Source organism: Pleurodeles waltl, chromosome 4_2 (assembly GCF_031143425.1).
Source record: "Pleurodeles waltl isolate 20211129_DDA chromosome 4_2, aPleWal1.hap1.20221129, whole genome shotgun sequence".
NCBI lineage: Eukaryota > Metazoa > Chordata > Amphibia > Caudata > Salamandridae > Pleurodeles > Pleurodeles waltl.
In genome coordinates, this window is record NC_090443.1 from 362884754 (window position 1) to 362899430 (window position 14677).

At 52.9% G+C, this 14677-nt stretch overlaps 1 protein-coding gene across 1 annotated transcript in view; it reads left to right on the plus strand.

The window, feature by feature from the left end:
- The window catches only part of LOC138293867 (guanylyl cyclase C-like), a 695267-nt gene that overhangs the window by 523374 nt on the left and 157216 nt on the right, over positions 1–14677 (plus strand). The window contains exon 21 of the mRNA XM_069233168.1: positions 1919–1930. Coding sequence (XP_069089269.1) covers positions 1919–1930 — 12 coding nt within the window. The remainder of the gene's footprint in view (positions 1–1918; positions 1931–14677) is intronic.

The window sequence follows — 14677 nt, forward strand, 5'->3', positions numbered from 1 at the left end:
GTGGAACAAAGAGGCAATGGTGCCCATGGATGAAAGGGGTACAGGATCTTTCTCCCTTACTGCCCATGAAGGTTGTGGTTTAGCACCAATCCTGAACCTACACTCTTGATTTTGTTCCTTCAGTAGGGCAAGATCAAAATGCTGTTCCTGTGACTTGTTTTGTTCGTCTTCAACACAAGGAATAGGCTAATGTCTATGGGCCTAAATGATGTATACTTCCATCTTGCAATCCTGCCCTCTTATGGGTATATGCCTGATGTTCCCAGTGGGGCCTCAGTTGTACCAGTTCCAGGTTTTACCATTTGGAATGATGACTGTTCCATGAGTATTCATCAATATCGTGCCCATGGTAGTGGCTTCCCTGCAGAGGTCAGGGCTCCATGTACTTTTTTACTTATACAACTGGCTAGTGAAGACAGGTTTTCTGATACCGGCTATGATGTATCTTTTGGATTTCTTGATCAGCACTCAGAAGTCCTATCTCGGACCAGATAGAGGCTGCAGTTCATATAAGTGATCCTAGACACAACCCTTTACTCATCCTCAGACATTTGCTGATATTTCAGATATGGTTTCCATGTCTCTGACTCAGACACCAGTTCCAGTTCCAGTTCCTGTTCCTTATGTACGGTGCCTTGTAAACATGATGATTTCATTATCCTGTTGGTGCCCCAAATCAGATGGTGAGCAGTTCAGTGATGCATAAGGAAGCAAAGGATCAAGCCTCCGGTGGAATCTATCAGCTTGAGTACAGATTTTTACTTATACTCTGTCATCCCAGATTTGCATTATATCTATGTAGTTGGGTGGTTGGACATCTTGTCAGCCCTTCGTAGTTACAGTCTAGTCTAGTTATGGACACATCCAAGTTAAGCTGGGACCCTTATCTGGGGGATGATATGGCACGGGGCCTTGAGTCCAAACTGCACATAACCACATCAAAGCTCAGGATGGTTCATCTTGCTCTGTGGCCTTCGTCCATTCCATCTTAGGGAATTCCATTCAAATTTTGCCTGACAACACCACCACTGTCCATTACATCACCAGGCTGGGTATTCTGAGGCATGGACCATGAATTGGGATGCAATTTTACTGAGGTACTGGGCCCAGCAGCAAGGCATTTTCCGTTTGTGTTACAAATTGAGGCACCGTCAATGTGAGAGTGGATGCTGTAGGTCACATGAAGCATCCTCTGCTTTGACCCATACTCTTGTCTCTGAACGGTTCCATTGGGATGCCTTCAAGTTCAATTAGTCATGGGCCTACTCTACACATTCCGACTGATACCTTTTCTACACATTCCCACCGATACCTCTTCTACTGAGATTCCTGCAGAAGGGACGGGGGTAATTGAGAACAACTGACTGCATGCAGACAATTTGGTACACCGATCTGTTGGACTTCAGCGCTGGCACAGGTTGGACCTGCACTTGCAGCAGGACAGTTTAGACCTTCATCACAATCCTCAGGCAATACGGTTGCAATAAGGTTGCCTGCACAGAGATTGAGCAGTGTCAATGAGAGTCCTGCTTGCAACTTGAAGTCATCCTGGCTGCCAAGACACATTCCGCAAAATATGTTTATGCATGTCATGGAAACTGATTTTTCCAATGAAGGAAAATTCTGAACCCATTTCTGTAATGTCTCTTGCCAAGCACATCCTAGCCTATCAACAGTCACTCTAAATTGTTACTTGGGTGTCCTATTACCCTTTAAGTGTTTTCTGGACCAGCTTTCCTTGTTTAAGTTGCCACTAAAGGCACGTTTTATGACCGGTTTGGTTATTTGTTTCCTCCCATTTGATTTATTGCTTCACAGTTGGATTTGAATCTTTTATTAATGTTTCATGTCATCTCCTTTCCAGCTGATGCACAGATGTATAGTTGAATGTGACCTTGAAAACTTGTCTTGGTGGCAGTGACTTTGACAAGTGTGTCTGTGAACATCAGACCTCTTAGTTGATCCACACATTTACTTCCCTGGTAAACTGGTTATTTGAACCTGACCAACATTCTTACCAGAATTAGTATCTGTCTTTCACATGGGCCAGTCCATTACTCTTACATCTTTCTTTTCTCCTCCTCTTCAACCTAATGAGAAGTAGAGCCTTCATAGACTGCACACCACACTTACTGTGTCTATGTCAACTCTACATTAAAGCAAAAAGTGGATGATCAGCTCTTTATGGGCTTCTTCAGTGCCAACATGTTGGAAGTCTTGATCAGGCACATAATTTTCTGTTGTTTATATACAACTTTTAAATATTTTCTGTTGTTTACATACAACTTTTAAGTGCCTTGGGCAAGAAAGACACTCTAGCTGGCATTCATGCTGCTCCACCGAGGCAACTTATTCTGCTCTCGCCAGAGGCACTCCTGTAGTCAACATCTTGTGAGCAGCTATGTGGTCATCCTTACATACGTTTGCTAAACAGTACTGCCACACAGTTTAAGCATTTGGTGATGGATACTTTGCCAGGGCAGTGTTGCATGTCTTTTCTTACTCTGTGCTAATAAATACCATCTCCTAGGGAAGCGCTGCTTTTAGAGTCAGTTGTAAGGTGAGTAATAGATGGAAAGAAGTATCCATGAGAAGAAAAAGTTAGTTACTTTTGGTAACAATGTTTCTGGTGGACACTTTGGGGGTCATTCTGACCTCGGCGGTAAAAGGCCCTTACTGCCGGTCAGAAGTCCGCCATACTACCGCCGCGGCCGCGGTAGACCGCCACGGTCATTCTGACCACCAACTGTGAAACCGCCAAAAATCCGACATCCAAGGAAGGCCGCCACATCAGCGGGCCGCGGAAAACTGGAGATGACCAAACCTCCACCGTCACGCCAACACAAACACGCCCATGCCATTCTGACCCACGAATCCACGCGGCGGTCTTTCAACCGCGGTAATCCATTGGCGGTACACACCGCCGCGCTCAAAATACACACACAGCTCCAAAACACTGCCACATTGGACATTTTGAAATACGCACACCTGACACACATACAAACAACACTCCCACACATCCAATCAACTATAAAACACACACCCACATCACCCACAAACCCCCACTAGTTGGAAATCGGAGCGAAGGCGAGAGCGAGAGCGAGAGATAGCGATAGCGAGCACAGCATTAGAAAACCCCAACACACACAGGAACACAACTTCATCACCCACACCACATCTACGCACACATCACCACATATCACCACGCACATCACCACAAACACCACCCCACACCTCATCCACACCACCCCATGGCACCCCAAAGACACCCAAGGTTTTCGGACCAAGAACTCCGGGTCATGGTTGAGGAAATCATGAGGGTTGAGCCCCAGCTCTTCGGCACACAGGTGCAGCACACCACCATAGCAAGGAAGGCTGAACTATGGCAAAGGATCGTAGACAGGGTCAACGCTGTGGGACAGCATCCCAGAAATCGGGAAGATATCAGAAAGCGATGGAACGACCTACGGGGGAAGGTGCGCTCGATGATCTCCAGGCACAACATCGCTGTGCAGGAGACTGGCGGCGGACCCCCACCCACCCCACCCCAATTCACAGCATGGGAGCAAGAGGTGGTAAACATCCTGCATCCTGATGGCCTCGCTGGAGTAGGCGGAGGAATGGACTCTGGTAAGTAGAATCTCAACTACTTCACCCCCCCCCCAAACACCAGCATGCCAACCCCCCCCTCACCCCCAATCTCACCCCCCAGCACATAACCTCCCTGCCAATGTCTCACCAGCACAACCCACCCTAAACAACACCAACCCCTGAATGCCAACACAAACCATAGACAGCCACCACCAAAGCATGACCATTGCACATACCCATACACGCCCCCCCAACCCTCACAACACCTCCCACAAGGGAATCCCAGCACTGGGGGACAAGGGCACCCAAAATGCACACCATGGCACACACAGAAACAATAACCATACTCCTTTACCCCTGCAGGGCCCGAACGACAACACACCGCCACGGAGGGTCCAGAGATGTCCATCCCACCCCCAGAACAGGCCCCCAGCGAGGACAGCAGCTCTGTCGACCTAGAACCTGACGACCAGCTCGGACCATCAGGGACCTCTGGACAGTCGGTTCCCCACACACAGGCCACAGCAGACCCAAACCCCTCTGGGAACACCAGCACAGCTCCCACCCAGCGGGCCCATGCCTCTGTCCCGCGGACGCGTCAATCAGCGGTGTGTCCGCCACTACAGGGCACCCAGGCTGACCCAACACCCCAACAACAACAGGGACCTGGGGGCAGTGGTAGTGGGCACACCGTCCAGGGGACAGAGGCCCGGGGAAACAGGGCAACTGGGAGGGCTGCTGTGCGACAGGGGGGGGAGGACAGGCCCAGGGAACCGACTCTCCAAGAGGCCCTCACCACCATCATGGGAGCGTATCATCACTCCCAGGAGACGATGGCGACGGTACTGGCCAGGTTCACCGAGATCCAGGCACAGCAGGAAGAACGGTACATTGGGTTCATCAATGAACTCCGGGCCATCGCTACCGCAATGGGGACCATAGTCCAGGCCCTAAACCGCATTGAAACCACATTGCGGGACCATGTGGCACCGCAAAGGGCCCCTGTCACTAGCCAGGAACAGCCTACCACCTCCGCCAGCGCTAGTGGTCAGGAGGCCCCCACAGAACGACGGGCCACCAGAACCCCACCTCCTGCTGAAGAACAACCACCCCGCAAGAGGAACCTGAGATCTCAAAGGAAGACAGAGTAGGATGCCAAGACCCCCGCCAGTCTAATATCCCCCCGGATGTCATTCCACTGTCCCACAGTGTCACCCTGTCCAACCTTGAACTGCCCCTGCTCCATCCTTCCACTGCCATATGAACAATGCACCTGTGTGACCGAGAACTGGACTCTGCCATGGACATAACTCCACCCTCACCCTTCACCGTTTAATATCATGTACCAAAATATAGCACTAAAAATAAATCACTCATTGCACATAAATCATTCTGGAGTCAGCCTGTATTATTTACAAATGTATAACACATTACTTATCAATAATGTTCTGTTATATATGTGTGGACAACATACCGATGTCAATAAGCATTAGTCCATGGGCTAACCAGGCAGAAGTCACGCAGTGGGTCAAACAGCACTGAAAAGGGAAGGGAAAAGTAAACTTCAGGTTAAAAGAACTGGGGGGAAATACACAAAGTAAAGATGCAGGGGGCATTCACTAAATGGTAAATGGCGTGGGTGATTCCTACCTGTGTGCTACTGAAAATACTGTAGGATAACTCTGTCCCTGTTGTCTGGGTCATCCTCTTCGTCTTCCTCCTCTTCACTCTCCGCAGGCTCCACAGCTGCTTCAACACCACCATCTGGACCATCCTCCTGCAGGAAGGGCACCTGATGTCGCAATGCCAGATTGTGAAGCATACAGCAGGCCACGATGATCTGGCACACCTTCTTTGGTGAGTACATCAGGGATCCCCCTGTCATATGTAGGCACCTAAACCTGGCCTTCAGGAGGCCAAAGGTTCTTTCAATGACCCTCCGAGTTCGCCCATGGGCCTCATTGTACCGTTCCTCTGCCCTGGTCCGGGGATTCCTCACTGGGGTCAATAGCCAAGGCAGGTTGGGGTAACCAGAGTCACCAATTAGCCACACACGTTGTCTCTGTAGCTGTTCCATCACATAAGGGATGCTGCTATTTCGCATCACATACGCGTCATGCACTGACCCAGGGAACTTGGCATTCACATGGGAGATGTACTGGTCAGCCAAACAGACCACCTGGACGTTCATCGAATGGTAACTTTTCCTGTTTCTGTACACCTGCTCATCGTCTTTTTTGGGGTACTAAAGCCACATGGGTCCCATCAATGGCACCAATTATGTTGGGGATATGTCCAAGGGCATAAAAATCACCCTTCACAGTGGCCAAATCAACCTCCTCAGGGAATACAATGTAGCGCCGCATGTGTTTCGTCAGGGCAGACAACACTCTAGACAAGATTTTTGAAAACATAGGCTGAGACATTCCAGATGACATGGCCACTGTTGTCTGGAATGAGCCACTTGCCAAAAAATGGAGGACTGACAGAACCTGCACTAGAGGGGGAATTCCTGTGGGTTGGCGGATGGGGGACATCAGGTCTGGCTCCAGCTGGGCACACAGTTCATGTATAGTGGCTCGGTCAAGCCGGTATCGTAGTATGATGTGGTGTTCTTCCATTGTCGACAGGTCCACCAGCGGGCGGTACACGCGAGGATTCATCCTTCTCCTCGCAAGTCCCAGCGGACGGTGCCTAGGAAGGACAACATGGAGCACAGAGTCAAGCAAGTCACAGGTACGTTCACCACTGCATGCACAGTACACGAAAAGGTATGGATGGCTATGTTTGGATGTGTGGCAATGCAAGGCCTAGGCCTGTGTGACGCATTTGAAATTAAGCCATGTGGGCCCTTGAAATGGCGGCTGCCTGACCGGTGAAGTGGGACAATGGGATGTGAGGTCAATGCGCTGGCGTGGCACACCGTGGCGGTAGGCGGTCGAAGACCGCTATACGAACCCGCATTGGTTAACATTGAACCCTATGGGATTCAGGAGCCAATGACGATGTGCGCCGGCGGTCGCGGAACGCACCGCCGCGGCCGTGACCGCCATTTTCTATCTGCCTAATCACTCGATACCTGATCATCCACAGGAGAGGACCTATACTGCAAGTGCTGCTGTGACCTCGGTCTGGAAGTGACAATGGCTGCTGCGACTGGGGAAAGGGCCCCTGCCTTCACGTCTGAAGAGTTGGAGAAACTAGTGGATGGGGTCCTCCCCCAGTATGCGCTACTCTACGGTCCTCCAGACCAACAGGTGAGTACACTGAGTGCACATTGAATGGGTTATGGCTGTGTGGAGTGGGGTGGATGTAAGTTGTTGGGGTGGGGAGAAAATGAGGACTGCAACGCACGACAGATGAGAGAATGGGCCACATGGCAAAGTTGGGGAGGGGGGGGCATGTACTCCAAACATGCCGAAAATTCACGTTTTCTCTTTCCCACCCTGTACATGTCTAACAGGTGAGCGCCCATCAGAAAATCGACATTTGGCGTGCCATCGCCAAGGAAGTCCGGGCCCTGGGGGTCTACACCAGACGGGGCACCCACTGCCGCAAGAGGTGGGAGGACATCCGCCGCGGAACCCGAAAGACCGCCGAGTCACTGGTGGGGATGGCCTCCCGACCTAGGAGGGGTGCCAGTCGTACCCTGACCCCCCTGATGTCCCGGATCCTGGCGGTGGCCTACCCTGATTTGGATGGGCGCTTGAGGACATCACAGCAGACACAAGGGGGTGAGTACCTGCACATTCTGCTATCCTTAAGCGCAGTTGAGGCGTCTGGGTGGGGGAGGAGGGCCGTGGGTGACACTAGGCCAGGGCGCTTTCTGTAGTGTAGTCCCCTCCCTTAGACATGGCCCTGTGCCCCCGCCCCCCACCTCTGTAGGGTGCCAAGTACATCTATCCATGGTCCTGCATCACCCATGTGCGCATCTGTTGTCCCTAGACCTGTTGGCCTAGTCAGAAGTACTGAGTAGTGTACCCCAATTTCGCGGCTTAGTGCATGAGGCACCTGTGTCTGTCCTCTCCGCCAACGGTATTGACAAGGCATACACTCAACTTTGTATTATTTCTCCCCCACCCTTATTCTTTGTCTTCTTGTGCATCAGCATCATCAGGCGGAGGAGAATTGGCGTCGGAGCACGAGGGAGCTGCAAGTCACAATGCCCCGGTGGGCACTGGAACAGACACCGAGGGCACCAGTGATCCGGAGGGCGAGGGGAGCACCACAACAGGGACCGGTGAAGACACCAGCGACACGGACACGTCCTCGTTTGGGAGCTCCCTAGCGGGGGCGGCAACATCCGGGCCCCCCGCCTCCACAGGTACAGCCGCCACCCAGCGCTCCAGCTCTGCCCTCCCAGCAGCCCCTTAGCCTTCGCTCCGTGCCCGCTCGCCCAGGAAGGCGGGCGTCTCCTTCGCCCCAGGCACCTCAGCCCCTGCCCCAGTTACCCCTGCTGCCCTCAGTGCGGAGCTCATTGACCTCGTGAGGACGCTCATTGTTGGGCAGACTACCCTTTTGAATGCCATCCAGGGGGTGGAAAGGGAGGTGCATCGGAGCAATGCCTACCTGGAGGGCATTCATTCGGGTCAGGCTGCCCATCAACGATCGTTCACTGCTCTGGCCTCAGCACTGACGGCAGCCATTGTCCCTGTCTCCAGCCTCCCTCTTCTAACTGCCTCCACCCTTTCTCTGTCTCCTGTCCCTCAGCCTATCCCATCCACACCATCAGACCAGCCTGCACACACCTCAACACCCAAGGCCAGATCATCCAGACACAAGCACCACAGGACACACAAGCATTCACCACAGCAACACCCAGATGCAGACATTCCAACAGTCAATACCACCTCTGTGTCCCCCTCCTCCTCGTCTCTCTCCTCCCTCCCTGTGACGTCTACACTCACACCTGCATGCACACCACCATCAGCCAGTGCTTCCATCACCAGCACACCCTCCACTACAGTCCTCACACGTGCAGTCACCACCTCCACTGCCATCTACACGTCCCCTGTGTCCTCTCCCACTGTGTCTGTCACCCACTCTTCCAAGACACATAAACGCAGGCAGACACCCAAACAACAGCCAACCACCTCACGACAGCCTACGCCTCAGTCACCTGCACCCAAAGACAGCACACCTGACTCTCCTACAACCACATCCTCTTCCTCCACTTCCATCACCACTACTCCTACCCTTTACCTTGGTCCTAAGAAATGTTACCTCTCTAATCTTAACCTCTTTCCCTCCCCTGACCCACCCCCTCCATCGGTTAAGAGTCCCAAGAGCACCTCAGCCACCACCAGCCCAGCTTCGAGGCTCCAAGTGGTGCATGGCTTCTGGAGTCCACCCTTTGGCGGCAGTGACACTTCACTGAGCAGCAAGGGGACATCCAGCCCACCCCCAGGCAAGAGGACACGTAAAGTGAAGGGCCGCCGTGAGAGGACTGAGACGGCTGCCCCCAAGGAGCCAACAACGGCCACTTCACCTGCCACAACAGCCAGGGGAGGCAAGGGCCCGAGAGCCCCATCTAAGGAGCGAAAGGGCAGCAGGGCGGAGAGGTCATCCATCAGGAGCGCGGAGCTGGAGGGCCCCGCAAGCCCCATCCCGCCTGCAAGCGACGACAGCAAAGGGCCCAGGACTCCGTCCCCGAAGGGGCCTGCCACTGCACATTCGGAGGGCGAGTGATCAGGGTGTCCAGCCCAGGTCTGGCTCCCTAGACTTCCTGGAAGAGCACCGCTGAAGAGGGCCCCGCCGTGCAGAAGAGCACCGCTGAACAGGGCCCCGCCGTGAAGACAGGCACCGCTGAAGAGGGCCCCGCCGTGCAGAAGAGCACCGCTGAACAGGGCCCCGCCGTGCAGAAGAGCACCGCTGAACAGGGCCCCGCCGTGAAGACAGGCACTGCTGAACAGGGCCCCGCCGTGAAGACAGGCACCGCTGAACAGGGCCCGCTGTGCAGAAGAGCACCGCTGAACAGGGCCCCGCCGTGAAGACAGGCACCGCTGAAGAGGGCCCCGCCATGCAGAAGAGCACCGCTGAAGAGGGCCCCGCCGTGCAGAAGAGCACCGCTGAACAGGGCCCCGCCGTGCAGAAGAGCACCGCTGAACAGGGCCCCGCCGTGCAGAAGAGCACCGCTGAACAGGGCCCCGCCGTGAAGACAGGCACCGCTGAAGAGGGCCCCGCCGTGCAGAAGAGCACCGCTGAAGAGGGCCCTGCCGTGCAGAAGAGCACCGCTGAACAGGGCCCCGCCGTGCAGAAGAGCACCGCTGAACAGGGCCCCGCCGTGAAGACAGGCACCGCTGAACAGGGCCCCGCCGTCTCAAGCACCGCTCCGCTGGGCCCCTCCTGTCAAGCACCGCTCCGCTGGGCCCTTCCTGTCAAGCACCGCTCCGCTGGGCCCTTCCTGTCAAGCACCGCTCCGATGGGCCCCGCCGTCTCAAGCACCGCTCCGCTGGGCCCCGCCGTCTCATGCACCGCTCCGCTGGGCCCCGCCGTCTCATGCACCGCTCCGCTGGGCCCTTCCTGTCAAGCACCGCTCCGCTGGGCCCCGCCGTCTCAAGCACCGCTCCGCTGGGCCCTTCCTGTCAAGCACCGCTCCGCTGGGCCCCGCCGTCTCAAGCACCGCTCCGCTGGGCCCTTCCTGTCAAGCACCGCTCCGCTGGGCCCCGCCGTCTCAAGCACCGCTCCGCTGGGCCCCGCCGTCTCATGCACCGCTCCGCTGGGCCCCGCCGTCTCATGCACCGCTCCGCTGGGCCCTTCCTGTCAAGCACCGCTCCGCTGGGCCCTTCATGTCAAGCACCGCTCCGCTGGGCCCCGCCGTCTCAAGCACCGCTCCGCTGGGCCCCGCCGTCTCATGCACCGCTCCGCTGGGCCCCGCCGTCTCATGCACCGCTCCGCTGGGCCCTTCCTGTCAAGCACCGCTCCGCTGGGCCCTTCCAGTCAAGCACCGCTCCGCTGGGCCCCTCCTGTCAAGCACCGCTCCGCTGGGCCCTTCCTGTCAAGCACCGCTCCGCTGGGCCCCGCCGTCTCAAGCACCGCTCCGCTGGGCCCCGCCGTCTCATGCACCGCTCCGCTGGGCCCCACCGTCTCATGCACCGCTCCGCTGGGCCCTTCCTGTCAAGCACCGCTCCGCTGGGCCCCTCCTGTCAAGCACCGCTCCGCTGGGCCCCGCCGTCTCAAGCACCCCTCCGCTGGGCCCCTCCTGTCAAGCACCGCTCCGCTGGGCCCTTCCTGTCAAGCACCGCTCCGCTGGGCCCCGCCGTCTCAAGCACCGCTCCGCTGGACCCCTCCTGTCAAGCACCGCTCCGCTGGGCCCTTCCTGTCAAGCTCCGCTGGGCCCCGCCGTCTCAAGCACCGCTCCGCTGAGCCCCGCCGTCTCATGCACCGCTCCTCTGGGCCCCGCCGTCTCATGCACCGCTCCGCTGGGCCCTTCCTGTCAAGCACCGCTCCGCTGGGCCCTTCCTGTCAAGCACCGCTCCGCTGGGCCCCTCCTGTCAAGCACCGCTCCGCTGGGCCCTTCCTGTCAAGCACCGCTCCGCTGGGCCCCGCCGTCTCAAGCACCGCTCCGCTGGGCCCCTCCTGTCAAGCACTCCCCAGGATATGGCAGTGGGCATGGTGGCCCCTTCGTGGGTCTGGCGTTGTGGACTCATGTGGCTGAGGTGCCCCCCCTTCCCTTCCCCCTGAGGTGCCTGTAGTTTTGTCATCAGATGCCCCTGCAGTGTTCTCTCCAAAGGACTCAGGTCTCGTGTGTGGGCTTTGCCCTTGTGTTGCTACACTTTGGCCCACGGACAAATCGTTACTACGTAAAATGTGCAGGACTGATTTCTGCAGTTGTCCACTGCTGTGTATATTGACTTTTTAAATGTAAATATTCTGGCTAGTTGACCAATACTTATCGGAGGCTATTTTGGACATAAATATTTATTGACAATTTTGAAATGTCATTGCATTTTTTACGGGGGTTTGGTTGGTGTCACTGTGACTTGTTGCTCTGCATTGGTGTGTACATATTGGGGGGGGGGGGTTGCATATGTGTGTGCCCGTAACCTTTCGTCCTCCCCCCTCCCGTGTGTCGTAGGTGCTGTACTCACCGTTGACGTCTGCGCCGGAGTTCGTACTCGTGGTAGATGAGCAGGTAGACGAGAGCAGGTATGATGTTCAATTCGGGTTCCATGCTGTCCTCCGTACTCGTGGAGTGCGTAGAGGTGAGCGTTTTCACATTCGTAGTCTGTTTCCGCCGTGTTTTTATCGGCGGGGCTCCCGCCCCGGAAAAGGTGGCGGATTGGTGGGTCATGATAGTGTGGGCGGTACATTGTCTGCCGCCTGGCTGTTGGCGGTGACCGCTGCGCTGTTTGTCGGTCCCGCCGTGGCGGTCGGAGTGTTAATGTGGCGGGATGTGTTGGCGGTTCCCGCCAGGGTCAGAATTCCATTTTTTGGACCGCCGGCCTGTTGGCGATTTGGCCGCCGCTTTATCACCGACCGCCAGGGTTAGAATCACCCCCTTTATCTTCGGACAGATTCCTCACTGCCTTCCCTCCTCGTCTGTGAGTTAGTGATGTGATTAATAAGATCTCAAGGCATGTGCTATAATGTAGATGTTGCCTGTGCTCCGTTCCTCTCCACATGCTTTGATTGGGTGTGAAAAACGTACCAGAAACAAACACCAACAGACAGTTAGCACCTTATACACTATGATTTCACATTCTGGGCTGCCAGAGTCACGGCTGAAGCTACATGGTATTCCCTAGTGGTGCTAGAGAGCTGTTGCTGGCGAAAAGCTTTCTGAATTTAGGGCCTGATTTAGAGTTTGGCAGAGGGGTTTCTCCGTCACGCCTGTGACAGCTATCCTATCCACTGAAATCTAAATCCCATAAAATGTAACCTGCCAATCTCTAAATCAGGCCCTTAGTCTGTACTCTGAAGGATACTATTACGATAACGAATCTACAGGAAAACATAGTATCCACCAGAAATATAATTACCAACAATAGATAACTCTTTCTTCCCTTATGAAGCTGATATGGTGCAGTAGTTTCTCCTGCAGATAGCTCATTCTGATATTTAGCTAATCTAGTGTTGTGGTCTCCAGCGCATGAGGCTTCTTTGTCAAGGCTGCTTTGGTGCAGTTGCCTTTCAAGCTGACAGCTCATGTAATGACTTTAATGCGGTGCTGTGACCTTCAATTCAGACAGCTTTGTCTGGGATGACATTAATGTTGCATTCCATCAAGAAAAACCCTCATGTGAAGAGCCAACAGTGGTGCTGGAGGATTCCATATAATAATCCACTTCATACTCAGTCAGTCGCCTCATGGCATAACGAATGCTTAAGATATGTACACTGATGGGCAGTCATCATGGAATTTTCAACCTGTAGAAGAATTTATCTCACCACTGCCAGCCAATGACAGTGTGCCAAACAACTTACCACTTAGAGAAGGGTGAACCTGTTACGGTGAGAGTGTACAGCTGACTTTCTATATTCAATGAATGGTTGCCCGCAATACCTAGTAAACTGAGAAGATTCTCATTAGGGAAAATCATGTTTACCATGTTTTCCATTAACATAATTGAGTGAAGATGTTTTTCAGAATTGAAGGCATCCATGTCAGATGGGGTGTGTAGGTTAGTGGATAAAGGAGAGGAATGACCGACCCAGACACACACCTATCAAATGACAATGAGTTTGCTTTTATTTGTGTAGCCCTAAAAGAGGTACAAATCTTGAACCCCACAAAAACTGAAACATTTTGAAAGTTGTAGGATAAACATGTATGAATGTGCAAAATATTGTAGATAAATCTCATTAGGTTCAATCTTGAAATGTAGACAGATACTGTGTTATTTTAGTACAGGCATTTAGTACAGAAGCATCTCCTATACCAACATGGATGTTATGTTCAAGACAGGAAAAGAAAAAAGAGACAGCCAACACGTGTTTCGGCCCTTGGTGGGTGCACAGGCCTGGGGATTTTTCAAGACTGTGCATAAATAATGTAAGAACATAGTTTTATATGTATAGCATTAAAGAAACAAAAGAAAGAACATGTTGTATAAAATTGATCAATATCGGAGGGAAGAAAGCGACAAAAGGGAAACAAAAAGGAAATGAGAAAGCATGTAAAGTATCCAGATAGTAACAGACACAATAAAATATGAAATAATTGATTATGCATATCCATAAGGTAAGGAAACCAAGTGTACACTGCAAACTGTGATAGGCATCGCTCAGTGCAATATGTTTAATCTTGAGCCTCATGTTGATTACAATACCCCTACTTGTTGTGGTTCTGTACTCTTACATATGCCTTGGTGTGTAAATTGAAAACCAGTGGTGTCTAGGTCTGTTCTTGAAAAGTATAGGAAGATGTGTCATCAGTGAGGTAATTCTTGGTGGGGGACCATATGATCATAGCAGGACTGTGAAGAGGCAAGCGCATGATCTAGGAAAAGACATCACGTCAGGATCCATGCTAGACAGGTAAGCCTAATTGCAAGGTATAACCTTATGATCGAGTAATAGTAGGATCTTTCCAGTTGGTCCATTGTCAGATATGAATGACTGGTGATAAGCTTAGCTTGTTGCTGGTCTATATTAAAGGAAATATATTGGTATCGCAAGGGAGAAGCAGACCTGAAGAAATGCTTTAAAAAAAAGTTATTTGTATTTTTGTTGAAAAAAAGAGGTGTGTTACCTCGGAGGTAAAGTTTGGTTCCAGTGTTCTACTTCAAATAGGTCTCCCCTGGGGAACTGAAATATGGTATTTCGATAGCCCTGCTTGTGGTGTGAAGTTAGTGGACCCGAGAACAGAGAAACATGGAAAACTTGATGGAGTCCATGAGGCATATTAGAATATTGGACTATACTAGAAAGTAAGGTGAGAGGGAGCAGGTGTAAAATGCCAATATTATAGTTGTGGAAGTCCTAGTAGTATCTGAGACATAGTAAAAGAATAATTGGGTAAAGTCTATGGTGGTCGAGAGAATTTACCTAACTTTTCCGAGTCATCAGACAATGCTTACCTTAGTAAGAGTTCATGTACAGATTGCTGCAATCCAATATAGAGAGTTGTGGTAGCATACAGTTC